At 34.5% G+C, this 21,208-nt stretch overlaps 1 protein-coding gene across 1 annotated transcript in view; it reads left to right on the top strand.

The window, feature by feature from the left end:
• The window catches only part of LOC138124110 (limbic system-associated membrane protein-like), a 234,664-nt gene that overhangs the window by 202,248 nt on the left and 11,208 nt on the right, over nucleotides 1-21,208 (top strand). Inside the window, exon 4 of the mRNA XM_069039059.1 lies at nucleotides 14,732-14,898. Within this exon, the coding sequence (XP_068895160.1) occupies nucleotides 14,732-14,898 (167 nt within the window). The remainder of the gene's footprint in view (nucleotides 1-14,731; nucleotides 14,899-21,208) is intronic.

Below are 21,208 nucleotides of genomic sequence, written 5' to 3'. Positions count from 1 at the left end.
CATTTTAGGTTTTTCAGGTTAAAATAAAAATAAAAATAAAAAAACAGTCTTTCAACCCATTGCTTGCGCCCAGAAAATGGTCTATTTGGTATTCCGCAGGATCACTTTGACAATTTTAAAATTCATCACGTGCACGAGATATGGCCAGCTTAAGTACGCCGGCTTACCTTAATTCATCTATTTTTTAGAAATCGCATCTACCGGTTATTTATTCCCTTTTTATTAATGATTAATGGTAGCTGTCGTCTTCCGGTAGGCCCGACCATTTACAACGACTTAAGTTTGCACTTTAACGGCCGTCGGCTTGTCTGAATGAAATAAAGTGAAGTAGAAATCGATGAAATTAATTATTTTAATGCTGGATTATTTTCCAAACTGAGATGAAAAAACAGCGGATTCGTATCGTGGCCGGTGTTAATGCAACAGTATCCAATAGTAAAACTTATGCAATTTCAAACTAGATTATGATCTTTTCCATTAGGAAATGAAAATTCCAGGCTTCGTTTAGAATTTATCGCCTCTACTGGACAATCAAATCGACAGATATTATTTACCTATATCGACTCTTTCGGAAAAAAGAAATGTCGCGCTGCCAACATAATAGAAGTACAATTTTGTACAGTACCTAGGTAGAAAGAGTAAATTTGAGTGGAGTGGAAAATAAAAAATATGATATAATGGTTATGTTCGCGCTCTCCTCCTTACGTAGAATATTTAGTAGATTTTGTAGAAATATTTTCAGGATTTTATAAGATTGTCAATTCGCATCTAACAAAAATATGGCAATGAGAAGTATGAGAAAAAAGTATATTTTATTATATCAAGCCAATATTATTATATATAATAAATGACAATAGCGTTTTTCAGAATCGCAAATTAAAGGAATTGAGCAAGCCATCTTTAACATTCTACAGTTGGCAACATGTTGGACGGTCATTACTGCAACAGCTTAACAGTTGTCAAGGTTAAAATGGAGTAAAAATGTTTCTTATTTGAAATGAATTAAACTGCTACTTTGTCAAACTAGCCCATTATAGTTAGATTAAATAACAATTTAATCAAGCGAGCACTGAAAACTTTACTGACGCATGTCTGGCATAATATGTTACATTTAATCAATTAATAAACCACTCACTGTTGGTCTTACACCCGTTGCGCAAATAACTTTGTCACAAATCAGTTGAATTAATTATTTTGTTAGTTTTGAAAGAGGAATTATAAATAAAAATAAAACATGAAAGAAAGACACTTTCACATATTGGAATTAAACTTGACAACAGTGACAGCTGCGACGTACAGGAAATAAACAAAATTTGTAACGAAGCACTCTTGATCAAATATTTATTTAGACTGATACATTATCTATATCTGTGCGGTTAAAGAATTTACAGTAGTGCTTTAGCGGTGTTGTCGTAAAAATAATACTCCAGTCTGCTTCCTTTATTTAAAAAAAAATACAAACAAAAAGCTTTTCTTTTAAAATCGTTGAGATAAAATTATTATTACATTATTTACATGTTTCTGGCATGCCTATTGCATTACACCAATTACAATAAAAGCAATTTTAGTATATGCTCCAACATTTCAGCACGAACTAAAGCTCTCGCAGGCATTTCAAATGCTTTTAATGCTTTCTAGAGCTCCTTAAAATGTAAGCAACTCCATTAAAAAACCGAATCATCTACATTCATCCTTCTTGAATTTACGACCCCATAAACTTTCAGGATTTTGGAGATTTTAAAGGACCATTACGTCGAAACATAAAAGGATAATTTAATTTTGTTAGTTAAGTTATATTACACCTCTAAAGATCTGTTTCGTATACAACAGACATTATCATTATCCTTCCTCACCATCAAATTGGGTGCACAATCGGCGACCAAAAAACATTCTTGGTGGTTTTGAGGCGATCTGAAAAATTTAAATTGCGTTTCGCGTCGATTCGGCAAATTTTTATCCGACAGGAAAAATGTAGCGACTTTAGGGACAATCAGGGAAACAACAGTTTTATTGGTCCCAGTGCAGCTAGAGCAACGTATGCAAATACCGCCACCTCCAGGGAGTTAATTGTACGGAGGACCCGATCGGTTTGTCTCTTCTGGGAATGTCAAGTGGTGTTTGCGGAGGAAATTTGCCATTTTGTAAACCCTCTGTCACACATAAACGGGAGTTTGTGGATATTTGTTTGCACAGCTACATAGTTTATTTTCGGTTTAAAACACAACTTCCTCTAACTGCTCATATTTCCACACAATCAGCTTAATCCTTGAGCTCTGCTAGAAATGTTCCAAATAAACTCTTTAAAGACAAGCAGGAAGACGTTTGAAGCGCTGAGCTGGTTTACGACGACTCAGACGATGGGTTTTTTAAAGGAAAAACTGACGGGATCGCCGTTAAAACAGAATGACGTAAGGCGAGACATAATTTGTGTATAGATGAATTATTTAACGGAAATTTAGAGCGGCGCCGCCTCCAATTAGTTTAATTAGTGTTATTCTTCATGCCTAATCAGACCGAAAATATTTATGGCTGAATTGCATAATTAAACAGAGTAATGGTGATTGTTTTAAAATAAATTACAAGAGCTGACATTAATTAAACGAAATTTTATTATTTATGTTTGCATTAATACCGAATTCACACTCCCAGTTAAAACGTTGCCCAATTAGGTTGCTTACATAATCAAATATTTTATTTCTCCCCTAAAGGTGAAAATACAGGGTGTGGCAGGACTGACGCACCACTGGCGGATTCGTGGGATTACGCTAAAATGTAAACTAAAAAATATTTTTTTTACGATCAAAATAAGCGAGAAAAGACATTGCGAAATTGATCAATCAGACAAGAATACCATCGAAGACTTAATTTACGAAACACAAAATAAGGTAATTGTTCACTTTAACTACTTCTGGAATTTTCGCGTTTTTTCTGGCTAGACAGCGTCAGGACGTCCTCCTAGGTCGTTTCCCACCATTCAAACCTTGTGCAAATGCCTTTTTTTCTCTTGTTATCTTTCAAGGTCACGTCAAGGTCGCGCCAATGGCTTAGTATAACTAAAGGGTAAGGAAAATTCATTTGCACAAGGTTTGAATGGTGGGAAACGATCTAGGAGGACACCCTGAGCTTGTCTAGCCAGAAAAAACGCAAAAATTCCAGAAGTAGTTAAAGTGAACAATTACCCAAAATAATTATTATATACAAAAAGGTTTTAGCTACCATATCATACTTTTTGGGTGAAATAATAAAATGAGAATAAAAAACACGATGAACTACGACCAAAACGACTGTCCAACAGTTTTCTCTCATAACCCCACTTTTTTCTGACACTTGCAGACACACCAAAAACAAAAGTCGGTTGTATTTTCGAGGTAGAATGCACTGTTGGTGGATTTTTGATTTTGAAACAGATTATATAATTAAGAAATCATAATGAGTCGTTTTTTGTGCCGGTCAGTGTATTTGCTTTCTTCTATTAAACTCGGTTCTTTTTAGAACCACCATTTGTTGTTTTCTTTACGACTTCCGTCCAATAATAAATTTGTATTAACAGTTGCGAGCTATATTAAATTTGTTGACATTATTCTTAACCTAAGTTTTTTGACAGTGCCATAATGTGCCAAATTTGACAATAAAATACAGTCGACCAGATATTTCCAGTAGAATGATAGTATTTTTGGAAACCGAGCAACGCCCTCATTCGTTCTGTTCTTCCATCCATGCTTCTTCCCTAGTTCTTCCGTGCTTTATTATTAACGGGATTAGTGGATTTGACATACTTATAACTCGATTAAAAAAGCAGATAAGAGAAAGGAATCAATCATTCTTGTAATGTTATTGCTGTCGGCACAAGTCAGTTTCCTCTGGGATGTGAGTTGTGCCACACCCTGTATTACATTTACCAATATAATCTGAACTTACATAATTACAAACAGAATTCTTGATAACAACATTAATAAAAGGATAAAAATAAAGCGGTACTGTTGCTTTGTTGGCAAAAAAAGGATTTTGTCCACATTAAAAATATTTCTTTAGAAACAACAAAAACTCTTCTTTAGGAACGAGTGTTTTAAAAATATAGTTTAAATTTGTCTTTTCATGATCACCAAATAACTAACAACATGTTGAACGAATGGCACAGGATTGTTAACTTGTTGCCATTCTTAAAATGAATATACGGGTGTCCCACCTAAGACTTTCGGGCATAACATCTCGGTTATTTGCCTACGGATTTTCAAGAAATTTAAAATTCAGATTTTTTTACACAGTGATGAGAAAAATCCCATTAATGCAATAACTCAAGTCTTAAAAAGTTAAAAACGTAATTTTTACAAACCTTTTTAAAATGTTAAATCACTTAAGATTTATAACAAAAATTTGATCATCAATAAAAAATGCTGTAAGGAGAAACTCGTCCTTGAAAAACGTCTGGTTAGCAAAAAAAAAAGAAAAAAACCTTGTTAGATGTGGCTGCAGAAGCCGTCAAATTTGGTCACCCCTCTTGCAAAGCCTCCTAAAGAATTCTTTAGGAGGCTTTGCCTCTTGGCTCAAACGCAGGTGACATTTGACGTTTATTGTTCCGTTTTATTGTTATTTATTTATTGCAAAATTCGTTTTTCTTTTCAACAACATTGAAATTTCTGCCATTGTTGTCTATTTTGAAAGTATTTTCAATAAATCTATACAATTCAGCTTTTCTAATAAAGCGCGCCCATTTTTTACACATATGTATTTTGTTATTTATTATCTTTTTTTTTGAGAAATAAAGTCTATTATTATTATTTTAAGGGGTGTACAAGATGTTGCTTGCCACTGTTTCGTCAATTGTTTCAAAAGGTGACTGGTCAAATACGTTCAAAATTTAGATCAAATTTTTAACAACAAAATCTAATCTTTTCAATGGATCAGACGAGTGATTTAGCTATTGTTTGTGTAGACACCTATTTATTAATGTTTAACAATCTAATAATAATTGTGCTTAATTTTCAATAACGGAAGCAGATGGTAAAATTACATTTTTTAACTTGAGGTAATTTTATTATTACTAATTGAATCTTCACCGTCTAACATTTCTGTATTTTAAATTTCATTGTGGAACTTTACCACTTGTAATTATGGTGTACCTATATTACTTACGGTAAATTTGCTATGATTATTTGGTTGCCTAAGAACAAGGGGGTTTTAGATAATGTAATTTAAAACTTAAATTTGTCTTAAAGGGCCCGTTGCACCAACGTGAGTTAAATTTAATTACAGATTAAAATATACGAAAATATTGTTATAACAATAGGTAACCAAAGTAACAAAGCATTTTAACATACAGTTAACTTTAACTGCCGTTGGTGCAACCGGCCCCGTACATATAAATAATTAAAATTCAATTGATTAAATTACAAATGTGTTCTTCTAAACGGAACGAATAATATAGGTACTAACTGGAGTAGAACCAGGTTGCTTCTCAATTATTTTCAAAAACGTTTTGCAACATTGATAGAAAAAATTCTTTTGTTGTCTTAACTAACACCATAGTTTCCAATTTGAAAAATAATAAAAAATGAAAACTGCAAAGTAATAAGTGCGAGATGTCAAATGTCAAAGCAGCAAGTATACAGGGTATTTCACGAGTGATAATGTAACAATAAATAAAATGCTACACACAATACATTTGCAAAGCAATCCTAGATATTTTCCGCGTTCATATCCAGGTTTGCTTTGCAAATGTATTGTGGGTTGTATTTTAAATTCAGTCGGGCTCATTATCCCTCGTGAAATACCCTGTATATCTACTTGTGTGTAAAACGAGCGCTCAAAAAATGTGTTGTCAAGCAGGTCGTGCTTTAGTTGGTATGCTTTGAGCTAAATAACTTCACTTTCATCATAAATTAAAAAAACATCAATACCATCACGTAGCATTGAGAAAACCAGGAAAATTATTGTTGGTTTAGTTTTGAAATGAACTGTCTTTTGCAAAAGAAGTAATTTATATAATTGCTTGTTTGCTAAATAAATGACTTTTAACAATAGTGCAAGACAACATGGCATGACCACAAATTTTTTGAACGCTTGTTGCGTAAATCACATTCAACTACGAAGTTGAAAGTATTTATTTTAATCCCGTATATTTACAATAAGCAAAATAATTATCTCTGAAGGTCAAGAGGCATCAAAGGATCGAAATTGAGCGTTTGTGTACCTTTTTTTACCGAGAATCAACAGCAACATTCATTAAACTGTCGAAACTTATTAAGCGAAAACTTATTTAGTTCGGAGTCGAAGATTTTTCCCTTTATTTTGCACATCTGTTTGTGTAGGGATACTGTTAAAAATGTACCGCCAAAGCGCCGCCCCCATCCTCCGCTCTCTGTTGACACAAATTTCCGTTTGACGATGATCATCATTACATCGCTAGTGGATGTTTGAGAATTTTGTTTACAATGTATATAATTTCTGCTATTTAACATAAAATTTAAACACAACCCCCACCCCCATCCACCTGAAATTTGAATTTCCACCCCGAACAGTCGCTGAAAAGAATTTCGCCTCGACGGGAAATTACATTATGTGGGACGGTCTTTTACGTCGCCGACTTCATTCCGACGCTTAAATGTTGTCTTTCGGTTTTGACACCTCAAAGAATAATTTATGATTCGAAACAAAGAAAAAGTTTGACTCGATTATAAAAAAGAAGCTCGAACGTTGCGCCCCAGAACGCAATAAAAGATATTTTATGGCTCGGTTCTAGTCCTTCTCTGGGGATTTTAATCGGACACGCTTCCTCGACTTAAACACTGGGATTTGCTTATTAACAAACTGCTCCCGATCCCCCGACTTTCGCTGAGGGAACAGATTCGGAGTGGGAGCAACAACACCAACAAGGATAATAATATCGCGCTGATTTTTCTTATTCTTGGTGCGAAGCAAGAGCGCTAAATAAATCAGTGATGCGGCTTTTCGCACCCCCTTGTATGAGATGCAGAGCTTTCACCATGGCGGCGATAAGTGCAACCGCATTACTGCACTCCATACAAGCCACCCTCCAAACGTCAATTGAATTTACTCACACGTTCCTGAAACCTGAAAATATCGCTTCATTCTGGAGAAGAATGTGTTTTGTGTCGGCGAACGAAAGATAAATCCGGGGAAAGTTGCTTGTTTATGCCGCTCACGTTTGTTATTAAACGGATCTGCCATCGAGAAATCCACCTGTAATTGTGCCCCGGAATTGTAAAGTGGATGAGGAGGTCTTCGCTAATCCCGCTGTCAAAACCGGACTTTAAGCGACACTAAACGTGAACGGCTAACGACTGTGTCGAATGTCATGCAAACCACGACAATCCGTTTTAATTAAGTGCGTTTATTAATTAATTCTAATTTTAACGTGTCACAGCTGTGTTTGCATTGTTTCTGTTGTTTGATAATTTGTTTCTCCAATATAAGCCCCGAACAATGGACCTTCAACCTACACGAAAATTTCCACCCTTTAGTTTATTAACCAAAATGCGATTTAACCCGTTTTGTGACTGTTGTTTTAGCGGTGGAGCGATAAAATGGTATCACGTCTGAAATGGAATGGCTCAAGTTTTTACCTTGTTAATTCGCTCCATCTTGTTCAGTATAATTACTGGGTTCTACCAAGTCTGGAACAATTTTAATTACGAATTACCATACGTCAAGCCAAAATCAAAATACAACTTTAATTTGGTGCGAAGTGTGGAGGTGTTACCCAAGGCGAACGAAAGTAATACTCAATTTTCATTTTTTTCGTCGTTTAATTAAAACACAATTTACTTTTCATTTCGTAGTTTTGTCTTCTAAATTCATTTTCTTCAGTTGAGTAGGTAAATGTAAATAATGAATATCACTTGGAGATTTAAATAAAAGTTTCCATCAAGTTTAGAGTGTTTTGTCAATATACACTTTATTTCAATCTACCATTTTATTGTGAGGATTGTTGCCAAATAAGACGATCAAGATTGGAAACCAAGAAAAAAATCCTGAATAAAGGTTCGTGTTCTTTTGGAATTAATGTGAGGTCCAACAAATAGAAAACAAAGACGATTAATAAGAAAACATAATTTGCATTGCCGTATTTTTCGTAAAAGCAATAGCTTTTAGTAGAAGAAGCTGATGACACCACTTATCAAAGGTGTTTGAAATAATAATGAGAAAGATAAAAAGTTTTTGGAACAAACTTGAGACTGTTAATTTTTTACACACTTGATGTCCGTAGCAATAGTTAACTCTTGAAACTGGGAAGACCAAATAAAATTATTATATTCGTTTATTTTCCACCACTTGCACATTTCAAAGTTCTGAACTTTTGAAATTTTAATATGACACTAAACGTGGCAACCATTTTTTATTTCTGATCTTGTAATCTAAATGTCAGAAGAACTAAGAGTGTGAATACTTGTAAAATGGCGATATTAATTAAGTAAGAAACTTAGAGGAGAATAAAAAAATTGTCTGTTGCCGTAAATGGAGCTTCCAACATGAACGAACCAGAAATGTAGTTATTATTATTAACTTATTTCTTACTTTACGTTGTTAACTACGTAATAGTCTTTCATTGTATTATCCTTCAACAAACACTTGTTCCAATCACTATTACTACAAAAATTAGGTGTATCAACTCAAATAATGAAGATCATAACTTTCATAATTTCAAATGATTTGCATAAAGAGCAGTAGAACAATCCTTGAACGCCTTTGTCATTGTACAATAATTTTGATACGTAAGTCAAACAGTCTCCTTAGAAAGATTTGTGGATTGCTGCGGGATAAGTAAATATTTACGTTAAATTCGAGGGAAGTAGAGTGATTAATGAAAATTAACGTTTGTAGTGATTTAAAGATCTAATTTCATGTTTAAACAAACACTCTTCTCTAAAAGCTGTATGAACATAGAGCAAGAATTGGCAAGCACGAGTATGTTAAATAAATAAAATAGATACTTCAAAAATTAATTTATAATAGTATATTATTATAGGAGTTTAATAAGACGCTTTGTTATTATACGAGTGCTTTAATGGAATGAGATAATACGTCTTATTAAATTTATCTACTTTGCTTTACTAATTCCTGAAATTTCTGCTACTCAAGTTTTCATATTAGACTAGGCTCCAAATCGCTTTAAAATTAGCTGGACGTTTCGTTTTGACAAGTTGTGACATTTATCAAAATCCGTTCACACAGGAAAAAAATTCTCAAATTCTGACACTGTCGAACAAAAAATAATTTGCTAAATTATAATCATTTTTCGGGTTAAATTTCAATTAAATAATACTGGGTGATTCAAAATGATTGTGGATAAGTATGGCGACCATGTACGGAATTTATGTGGCAACTGTGTGGGGGGGCATAGTTGACATTTGTATGACAGTTCATATGCGTGCATTTGATTTTTTTATACCATTGCACATTGATTTGACAATTTTCAAAATTGCGCGACTCTGAACTGTCAAAGAAATGTCAACTCTATCCTACCCACACATAAATTTTCGTACATATAGTTGCCATACAATCATTTTGAATCACCCAATATAATTTCAGTTATTAAGTGGACCATCTTTTTTCTGCACTATCTAAATCTCTTGTTAAATTTGCATGTGCTTGGTGACCTAAATTTTTTACGAAAATCGAGGGCCGCTCTCTTCCTTTTTTACTATTTTGCATTTCCTGATTATTAAGTTAGCTAGGGCGATGAATTTAGCACTGCCGGATTTCTCTCTTCGAAGGGCTTGTTCTATTGACCCTGAACGGTCAATATTATTACGCAATATATTTATTGAACCAAGAGAATTTAACTGTTAACATTTCATTTCCTGCAATAATACTGACCGTTGATGTTACATCAATCGGATTTCAATTAATTGATCTACCTAGTCGTTTTCGCGGTTGATCCTGTGATCCTCGCGAATGATTTAATTGATTTAATTAATATAAGGATCTCGTGGATCAGCACTATTCTGAGTTGTAAATTTCAAACGCAAAAAACATATTAAATTAGTTACTTCTGACAAAAAAATTTATAAAATAAAATTTTGAATATTAAACTCATTATGAAATAGTTTCTTCCCCAGTTCATATGAGTGATATGACTGTTAATGTTGTTACACTTTTTTGTTTTCTCTGTGAGTTGAATATAGAATTAATAATAACTTAATAGTTATTTACATTACGTATGCGGTAGGCTACATTTTAAAGCGCGAGAATTTTATTTTTTAACACGACCGCGAAGCAGGAGTGTTTTAAAAAAAACCGAGCGATGTAAAATGCCTACCGCATTAGTAATGTATTAATCTTTTTGGCCGACGACCCATTACTCGTTTGTAAGCAGTAGTTTTGCAAAACCTGTCAACAGACTGACATTTAGACTGACATTTGATAAATGAAATGGCAGAAAGTTATTCAGTTATACCGATATATCGCGTTGACTGACATGCTTACGATTTACACCACAAGATGGTGCCATCATACTTCAGAGGAAAACAATTAAATTTCAATTAAATATTCATTTTTTAAACACAATGGATCAATGATAGCGGTATCTTGGCTTAGTATAAATGGACTTTATTTATCATAAGCTAACAGTTTTTTTAGAGGTCCCTGAAAGCTTAAAATTTTCGTATTAATTTACACACTCCGTACGGTAAAGTGACAGATAGTTTGCTTAGTGCGTAAAAATCAATATACCGTAGCTATTGAAAATGTATGAATTTGTCAATTAGAGTTGAGGAGACCAAAAATGTTATATACATAGGTACCTATATCATTAAAAGAAAATATTATCGCGGCTTGGTATTTCTCAGAAAGATTTACTGAATTTTCAGTGGAATATTAATAACATTTAGATATGAGCAAATTCAATATTAACACATTGACAGTATGGTTTGGAACAAAACTTTGAACTGCCGTTAGAATAGGAATTCTGTAATTGGACACAATCTTACACTTATCAATCGACCTCGAAAAACCAAATAATTAATCGTTTTTCAAAATCACCCTGTATATTTTTCAATTGTGCGCCGTACTAATAAATCTTCCTGAATAAATAAAAGAAAACCATTAATTATGACAGACTCGAATATAAAAAGTTTACATTACAAAACAAATAAAATATACAAATATTTCTGTTATTTATTTTGCACTTTAAATGTTGCAAAAGGATGTTATTGTTCCTTAAGTCACAGTAATATTAGAGTTTCAAACAAGGAACTTGTCAACCCTAAGAAGTCTAAATCTTAACTCCTCCAAAAGGCATTTAAATATATCGCTGGCGACGAGATAATAGAAACAATTATGTTATCAAAATGACATTTCAAACACAGATCGTCAATCTTTCCAACAATTCATTAATATTCTATCAATTTAAAATCTTTTCTGATTCAGAGAATACTTTTGTTTGCTTACTGTTGTTTGCTTGAAAATGTTAATATAAAGGGCCTTCAAATAAATTTATATTTAGAGCAATCTATGGAAATTCAATTGTTTGCAACATTTTTCCAGCGTAGAAAATGACACAAGAAAGGTCTGACATTTTAACGAAATAAAATTAGGTTAGAAAATATTTTTAATTTTTGTAGTACATTCTCCCTATTTCCCCTCCACGGAATATGACAATATGAAATTGGGAAAAAGCTTACTATGTAACCCGTGTAACTCCGAAGAATAATTGATTACCTACACAAATTACTTTACACTGTTAACAGAATTAGAATGTCGCCTACGCCTACTCTAAATATATATTTATTTGAAGGCCCGATAGTTTATCAAGAGTCAATATCGTCGCCTCCAACAGAAATTTCATTCGAATTTCTCCACTCCTTTTCGTTATTAAAGCTTTCCCCGTGAATTAAAACCGTTGGCACTTTAAAAATCCAGATTCGCACTGGCAAGTCACATTTCTCCACCTAATGGCAGGTAATATTTCACGTTTTGGTCATCTTGTCATTTATAACAGGAAATATAAGACCCGTCGCAGAGTTGGAGAAGATCCAAGCGCCTCACGGTGAATTATTTCCGCACACAAAGCGACCAAAACTTTGCAAAATAACATCCGACGAATTAAATTAACTCGGGGCAATTCCGAATAGACCAACGTCAAGTGATGACAGCCCCTCATGCTCTTGATGAATTAAATACGGTTACGGTGGGGCGATTTGTAACAGAAGTAGCAACAATTAAACGCGGCCCGAATAAATTTTCAAGTCTGAGGGGGTTGCAGCCCCGAGAATTGTTCGACGCGATTGTGGCAGGTGGTGGTGAGTTCTGACCCAGTTCTGTCGAAAGCGTCGATTTTTTGCGAAAGCCTCCGATAACTTTGTGTAACTAGGGATATGTGAAACGAGCTATGCAACCGTGAAAATTTCATTGTTCTCACTTAATTAGCACCGGAGGAAATTGGGCTTGAAATGTGAACTTTGCAATTTTAGACTTGCATCTTGTATCAGATTCGTGCGGAAAGAAGTCCGTATTGACGTGACGTTCCCACAAACAAATGTCACTTCTTGGATGTAGCTTCTTCAGCGAATAACGTAATTCGGCAAGTCGAATAATACAGCGAATGCACAAATTCCCCTATTCGGGGAGCTTTAATTTTCACTTTTTAAAGGAAAAAGGGAGATTCGTGAAAATGTTTTAAACGTTGCCTTGGAAGTTTCAATCGGTGTAATACTCCCATTGTTGTTGGCTTTAGAAACCTTATTTTGATCTAAGATCTTCATTTCCTCATCATGTCGACAATCTAATTTATCTCAGTTAACGTTAGAAACTTGGCGATTTTTCATTGTTCTTTTTATTATTGTTAAATGACATTTCGTAGTAATGCAAATGCTTTCGTTTGTGACCCCATTCAAAAGTCAACATGGCAAGTGGATTAGTACGTCCGTCGTTCCGAACGTTTCTTTCATTGAAATCATTTCATTATTTGCGCAGTGAATTAACAAAATATTTTTTCAATTCAAAGTAAGACTTTGTCAGTCAGTTTTAAACTTTTCTTTTTCTTCAAAAGTACTTAAGACTGCGGATATAATACAGGGTTATTCACGAGAGACTTCCGATGAAAATTTCGTTATACAGGGTGTTATTGAAAGTTGTACAGATATTTTAACCACGAGCTACTGGCTTCATGTAGAACTCGGAAAAAATATCTAAAAAATTCAAAAAATAAAATGACATTTATTTTTTAAGCTACATTTTTTTTTAAATTACGCCAATGCGAAGTAACCTATAGGAAATATGCTTTAAAACAAGGAAATCGCATTGGTGTACGGTTTATAAAATATGATATACAGGGTGTATTTTTAAAATGTGCCGAAATTTTACCTACGAGGTTGTTTGACAACGTAGAACACTAAAATCAATTTTAAAAAATTGCAGCCCAAAAAATAAATGTCATTTTATTTTTTGACATAGAATTTTTTAGATATTTTTTCCCAGTTCTACATGAAGCCTACAGCTCGTGGTTAAAATATCTGTACAACTTTCAATAACACCCTGTATAACGAAATTTTCATCAGAAGTCTCTCGTGAATAACCCTGTTGGATTCTCTCATGGGGTGTGACCTTGGAAATATCTGCGCGAAAGCGGAGCGATAACCAGTGAAAAATCTGTAAATGAAAACTGAAAACATCGACTTCTTTCAAATTCAAATGCATACAAATAGACGAGAGAGAGAGACGAAACTAACGTAACGAATGACGATGTTTTCCATTCGGTTTGTAGCGCCTACTGCGCGTTTGCGCAGATATGACTCATAGTCCATGAGAAAATCCAACACCGATACCCCTGTACCTCACTTAATCCACGCCAAATAAACAAAACTGAACCAAATGCAGAAACCACACTTTTGACGCTACACAAAAACAAGTGTGATCGACAACCACCGGAACCAATTACACCTTTATCTGGTTCGTTAAACTCCAGAAAAAAGCAACGAGGTAAAGTAGTGAAGTAATTTTAATTTGAAGGGTTACAATTCACGTTGCTCTTAGCACCGGAACTTACCCTAACGCGACAGTGGAGGTTTTCCGTTTTCTCTTTGGCCCATAATAATTCTATCGTCGTAAAAGCCAGATAGTATCAATTATTACATCAAAATATAAACTTTTAACCCGCAGTGTTGGGGTGTAGCAAAGTTTTTTATTTAGCGAAATTACCCAACTTGTCAAATTTATTGTGGAGTTCGTGGTGGAAACTCCCCTTAAAGGAAGAAGAAAAAAACGAGGAAAACTTTTCAGGTGTATTAACAAATCCATTTCATATCCCATTTCTGAACACTTAGCTCTTATGTAGGTCACGGTTGGTGGATTTTCCTAAAGATACAACCTAATCTGCTATAAAATATTTAAGGTAACAGGGGTGAAAGCGTATTTAAAATGCCGTGCAGCTGCTGCAGACTTGCCTGGTGGCGGCTACTAGATAAACGCTTGACTGTGTTTTCTATATCGATGTGCGTCTGCAGTTTTTTTGTCCCGGACACAGAACCGGAGCCTGAGGCCCCGGATTCGTCCTCAATTAGGCGAAGGACTCTCTAATTATCGGGGAGGATGGAATTTAAAGTGGTCGTTAGGGAGGAGGCGGTCCTAATTTAATAAATTCAAAAATATTTAAGAGGCTTTACTGCGATTGTCTAACGGACGGGGAGTAAATCGAACCGATGAAATATTCAAAGTTTTCCTTTTAAATTCTTTTGTCGGTCCGCGTCTCATGTTGAATTGTGATTGATTTCAGATCCTGAAGTAGACCTCGGAGATGAACTAAATGAGCTTGGAGCTTCGTTTTCTCCCGTAGAGAGCCCTCCAGTTCACTTTGCGACCGAAAATAGCACGGTCGTGACATCTCAAACAGGGTCAACTGCTCTGATACCGTGTGTAGTCAACAATATAGGAGATGGAATGGTAAGTAATAGTTTCTCTTATTCAAACAGGTACTCAGCATGATTGCGTGCCTACAGGAAGTGTTTTTCCACCCAAAGATGGTACTCGACATGATTAAATTTTTCTGCACCTGAATCTGCACGAAAATAGAGAAATCACTCTCCGGTTAAGATTGGATCGGTCGAAGATTGCAGACTTAACAAGCGCATTGTTAACGAAAAATCCAAAGTATGTCAATACCATTTTATGAGCGTGGAGAGTTCAGTTTTCCTGCAAGCTCGTCAGAAATTATTGATGCAGTCACACTATCGTTCGAAACGAACAAAATAACGTTCACTCCAATATTTCTACTTATTCAGCAACATTGGTGCCTCAAGTACTACTCCAAAAATGGAAAAATAGACTTTTCTAAAGAAATAATACAAAGCGTTATTACGGTGCAAGATAAAACTGCTAAATTGCAATTTTAGATTAGGTTTCAAGCCATTCTAACTTGGTTTGCGAGAAGAATGAAAAAGTCATCCTCCAGTGTCTAAATCTGCAACATACAAGCACTTTGTTCTCGTGTTAGTTATGTATAATAGTACATTCTTCAATCGGACGATTCCACCACTCGTCTACGACTCGTGTTGGAATTTTCATCCTGTTGAATAATAGCCAGCATTATACGCTCGTTGAAGACTATACTTTCTCCACGACTATACCAAGAAAAAAAATCTTTAAAAACTGAATTTAATTCGACTTTTAATACTTGACAATTAAAATTGTCCCTCATTTAGCAGTTGCTACGCGATGCGCGACTTATTGTTTACAAATGCTTACGATTGGCGATCTGCCGGTGATAGAATGTAAATACGAAGAATGGATTGACCGACAGCCGTGGGTTTTAGTATGACTGGGTGTGGAATTGATATCATTTTTTCGTGGAATATCCAACAAGAATGTATGCATTCTTTAATAGTCGTGGAGAAAGGTCATTTATTAATCAAATGTAAAATGGCTTACATGTGCTCTGCCTCTGGCCTCGACAAGTACACTATCCTAAACACAAACCGCTTCCCTTTGCTTTCAATACCATCAGATCATCTGTCAAAATGAATTTGTGTTATTTTTACGAATAGAATACCTATTAACAATTGTAAAAAAAATAATTTTTGAAACAAAGAAAAATATATTTCGATATTTGTTGCACCGGAAGCTAGTTAGAAGGTAACTTCATAGTTCCAATTCTCGCCATATCTGAGAGATCCACTTTCCACCCCTAAACTGATCAATCGTCTTATTAATTCCATCGTATTCTACAAGATTATTCACGTAAGATGACGAGCCTGACCAGGTAAAAATGCAACCCAAAATACATTTGACAAAGCATACATTGTGTTTTGATATTTAAAAATCAAATCATAAATTTAAGTAGACATTTTATTAATTTGAAAGGTATATCTCTCATTGCACTTTTCGTTCATATTTAGTATTTGAAAAGGTTTTCGAAGGATGACAGAACCGATATGATCCTACTTGTCCTACTTACTCATTACCTTTGTGATTTTAATTACTTTTTATTGTTATTAAATCATAATTTGTTGATAGAGGTACTTTTCTGTCAGAACTTGACATTCATTAGGCTGACGTTAAAAAGCTCTCTATGTTTTATGTGCATTATGATAATGCCGAATAGTGTAAGAGGGATCGAGATTGCTTTGTGAATTGTGTTTTGGGTTGCATTTTTACCTGGTCAGTCTCCTCATCTTCTTACGCGAATAATCCTATATATTTGTTCTTTAACCTTTGCTATATTTTTTCTATTTCCGTTTTTTAACGCTGTTCTACCGGGTGAGCAACAATAACTGTTTCAGCTGGCAATAAAAAAATTTACATGCAATTTTCAATACTGTGAATTCTATCTATTTCGGTTTGTTTTATTGATCTTATTGATAGCTGGCATACATTTCAAATTTGAACGTCTTGATTTTTGTAATCGTTTATTATTAATAAAATGGTTTTCTCTTTGGAACATGACATAAAAGTCATCAAAAGTTACCAGAACTTATTGGTAACTTAAACAGTAATTGTGGCTCACACGGTATTAACGCATTGCTTTCACTAAAATTTCACCAACAAAGATTGGTATTCATGATAACAGATTTAAGTGGATTTCTTTAGTATTTATTAATATTCCCAAAGCAAATTCTATCAAACCTCAATTTTTAACAATAATAAATCACTAACATAATTTATTTGAGAACTAATTAATACCTAGAAAACAATTAAAACTGAAGGTAAGTAACACTAATCAGACAACTTTACATAACCTATAAAAATTGACGTAGTAGCCTTTGAAACTTGCTGCCAACATATACATTCTAAATTTACAGGATTTTTTTCTAACATTTTTTCATTAATTCTCCTGAATAGAAAAAGTACTATAAAAAACGCGTTTCATAAGGCGTCTTGACGCACTCGTCCGTTGAAAAACTCCCTCATTTTCCAATCTTGGAATTTTTTTTATATACTATTGGGGACAAAATACCTTGGTTATCATTTTTCGCACTTCAAAAAAAATATATGTGAACCAAGCACTATTAATGTCAAGTCAACATTGATGACAATTTCAAATTCTTGACTTCTCTTGTCAAAAATATGGCACCTTCCACCGTTAAAAAATTTAGAATGGTCTTCCTCGCTTCTGAGGGATTGTCCATGAGTCAAATTGCCTTGTAGAAACATTTTCAATTTTTCTTCCTTGGAATTTCTCATTCAGTTTTTCGGTATTTAACATTTTGCAATGATGAGTCTGACAGTGACAGTCAGTGACAATGGTCGACAGTAGTAAAAAATAAGGTTAACCATCCTTGATTTACAACTTTATGGCCCGGTTGTATAAAGCGATGTCAATTCGTTGTTAAAATTAACATACTGTCAAGCGATCTGATTGGGGGATATTTAACATTCAATTTGAAGGTAGCTCGGTGGCCGCATGGCTGTCGGAGACAGTGCTCCGAGGTCGCGGTCCCGGCGCTAGTGGGTTCGAATCCCACCGAAGGGGGAGGATTTTTTCGAAGGAAGGAACCTCCGCCGGACCATGGATGTGTGTGTATGTCTATTAGGGGCTGACGGTAGGGTGGTGGAATGAAGAGCGACACTCTTTCGACCACCACCGCGAGGTCAGCACGGGTTCGAGTCCGGTCGGGAAAAGGCGCCCGTGGGTGTATAAGTGTTGTGTATGTCTGTGAATGTGAGGTGGAATGGGCGTGGGTGGCCGGGAAAAGTGCCCCGGAGCCCCGTCGCACCACCTGAAGGGAGGATAGGATAGGCAAAAAAAGGAATTGAAAGTGAAAAACGGCCGACCGAAAAAAAGGTACCGTAAAAGCCGTATGGCAAGAAACGGGAAGGCATTAATAAAAAAAAAAAAAAAAAAAACATTGAATTTGAATCAGCTAATCAAATGGACGGATTTCCGACTTGACGCGTTGTTAGCTGACACGATGTTAACTAAGCTTTATGCAACCGGGCCTTAATCACTCAAATGACCAAAGTAATTTATCCATAATAGTACTATCGGGTGACTTTTAATCATTGAAATTATTTTTGTTCGGTTGGCAACACATTTACGATTTTATGTTGATACACTTGATTATCAAATTCAAATATAACAGTTCAAATAGTTATTAATTTGCAAAAATCTTAACCTTGAAAGTAAATCAATAGACAACTCTTTGACAAATGACTAGGCGTACCAATTATTCGGGAGTGCCAACCCACTAAATTTATCTCAATCATTAAAAGTCACCGGTATTAAGTATTAAGACTTTTGAAATAAAAATTTCAAATTTGACTGTGATTAAAGTAATTTCAATAAATCCGAATCTGAATCACTTTTTACAGCAATTATTGTACAATAACAAAATAATTACAAGAGAAATAAACCTAAAAATATGTAGTAGTATGTAAACTTCGTCTAGAGAGAAATTGGGAGATTTTAAATTTTATTAAATTAACCCAACACTACAAAATGCACTAGAATACACTAATTAGAGCATAATTTCAGGGCAAAATGTTATTGCTTGAAGGATATATTTCAAATTTTACGTGCGCTAGGTACTACTTTCTCTAGAAATTAGAATTAGTGATTTTTATGTCAAGCAATCTCCCGCTGGACCAACTATAAATATAAGTAACACGAATATACCATGTTATCAATACTTTTATGTGAATAGTATCTATTAAATCCAATGTTTAAATAAATTTCAGTAAACACAAAATACATATTCCCGGCGCATCCACCATTTTTGCTTCGTCGCCTGAATACTTTTGCCTACAAATTATCTAATACAAATGTGCTACGTTTAATTTTTATTATACTCCACTCAACACTCTTTATTGCAAATTTGTATAGTTTCTCATTGAAAGATTTGGAAATGAAAAACCCAATTTTTTGTTACCAATAAAAACGCTGTAGAGAGCTTTGTCGACCGTGCCACTATTACAACAATTTGAAAGCTGTTTAAAATTTTATTTAGCTTGAAAAATGAGGCAACTTTTTTACGCAATTTTTTTGTGTAATTATGACTTGTCCAACCTACACATTAACAACCTACACAATACACAGTAATTGTTTCTGTCTGCCTCGCGAGTCGCGATAACAAAATCTATAAAACACGGCTGCTAGATGTTATTTAGTCTGCCGAAGTATTTTCATTCACCAGACCATTATCACTATTGACAATACTATAGTAAAAATCTATCTACAATAACATACTCGTATGTCGATAAAAATGGTCATTAAACGGATGTTACAATTATTAGTATCGTGTGCTCATTTAAATTTCTCCTCAAAGTTGGCGTTGAAGAGTCGATTGTGAACGCACCACTTGTCAGTCTGCAGAGTAAAAACACAAACAACGCAAAACGTGAGGTTAGGTTTAAATAGCTGATCCGTGATCTGTAATATAATCCGTCGTGCGTTCACTCTTCAACGTCTACTTTGAAGATAAATTTAAATGAAAACCCGATATAAGTTATTCAACTATAAAACAATAACGAAAATAATAGTTATTTACATAATTAGTGGGATAAAAGCAATATTACAGGACTCGAGTGTGAAGATTGCAGATGACGAGGGCGTTAGCCCGAGTTCATCTGTAACACACGAGTTTCCTGTAATATGCTTTAGCCCACGTGTTATGTACAACATTTTATCTACGGCTGCGAATTATTAATTAAAAAAATCAATTTTTGGCAAAAACGTCAAATTTGACATTTACAAAAATATATTTTGATAATTGTTAAATGTCAGTTTCAATCGTTTTAATTCAAAATCAAAGCAACAAGATTGAAACAATTTGCTTAATACCAGGACAACCAGCTAATTCTGTTTGTAAACAACGCGTTGTTTTAAATTTTTCATAATTGAGAACCGGGTCGTTTACGTCTTATCGCGGCTCTCGGAAGTGAAGTGACTTCGAAAAATGTACATTGGGGTTACCCCGACGTCAAGTGAGAAAAGTACCAGAACCTGGAATGGACACGTGTGTGATTCTGTTTCGAGGACGACCTGGAGTGCAAGAGACGAGCGTCTCTGGAGGTGTCACTGCAGTTTGCGTCGTTTTTCCAATATGACGTGTATTACAAAGTGGTCTCTTGTGCGAGTAACCCAAAAGAGAGTAGTAGATGATATCATTAAAAGTGGAAGTGAGTCTTTTTGCGCCAAGCCCAGAGATTGAAGACCGAAACGAAGTCGATGCCGGCTACTGGGCGAACAAAATGCAAGGACTGTGTTATGTATTTACAATAAGTACCTAGCTTTTCTTTTGTATTGCTGTATTTCAATAAATTTTGTCTGTTTGCTTCTAAATAAAAATGCGTTACGTAATGAAACCAGTGCGGTAATGAACTACATTACGCAACTCAAATGACTGTAAATGAGTGTTGTAATAACGACTTATCCAAGCAGCCGTAGATAAAATTATTTTAATATGATACAATTCTTACAACATATGAAAATTGATAATATGTAGTCATTTATGCAATTTATGCAATTTATGTCCAAAAAGTAGCACTTTTTTTACGAATGAGAAGTTTTTACTTTTATGCTCCAACTATTTCAGTGCATGTATTTGCAGAACACCAGAGTGAAGTAATAATACACTGTGGCACTTTTTCAAAGCTTTTTATTTTTTTACACTATTACCATAAACATGTTTTACGCAGTAATAATAGTGAAATAGAGTATAGTCGTAGAAAAAATATGTTTAATAATGTTTAGTGGATGTCTTTATCAGTAAGGACTTTCACGATTCCAATTAGATGGCTATTTCAGGCATGCTTGTTA

This window comes from Tenebrio molitor, chromosome 2 (assembly GCF_963966145.1).
Source record: "Tenebrio molitor chromosome 2, icTenMoli1.1, whole genome shotgun sequence".
NCBI lineage: Eukaryota > Metazoa > Arthropoda > Insecta > Coleoptera > Tenebrionidae > Tenebrio > Tenebrio molitor.
The sequence above is the reverse complement of the archived record's forward strand: the minus strand, read 5'-3'. Positions and strand labels throughout refer to the sequence as shown.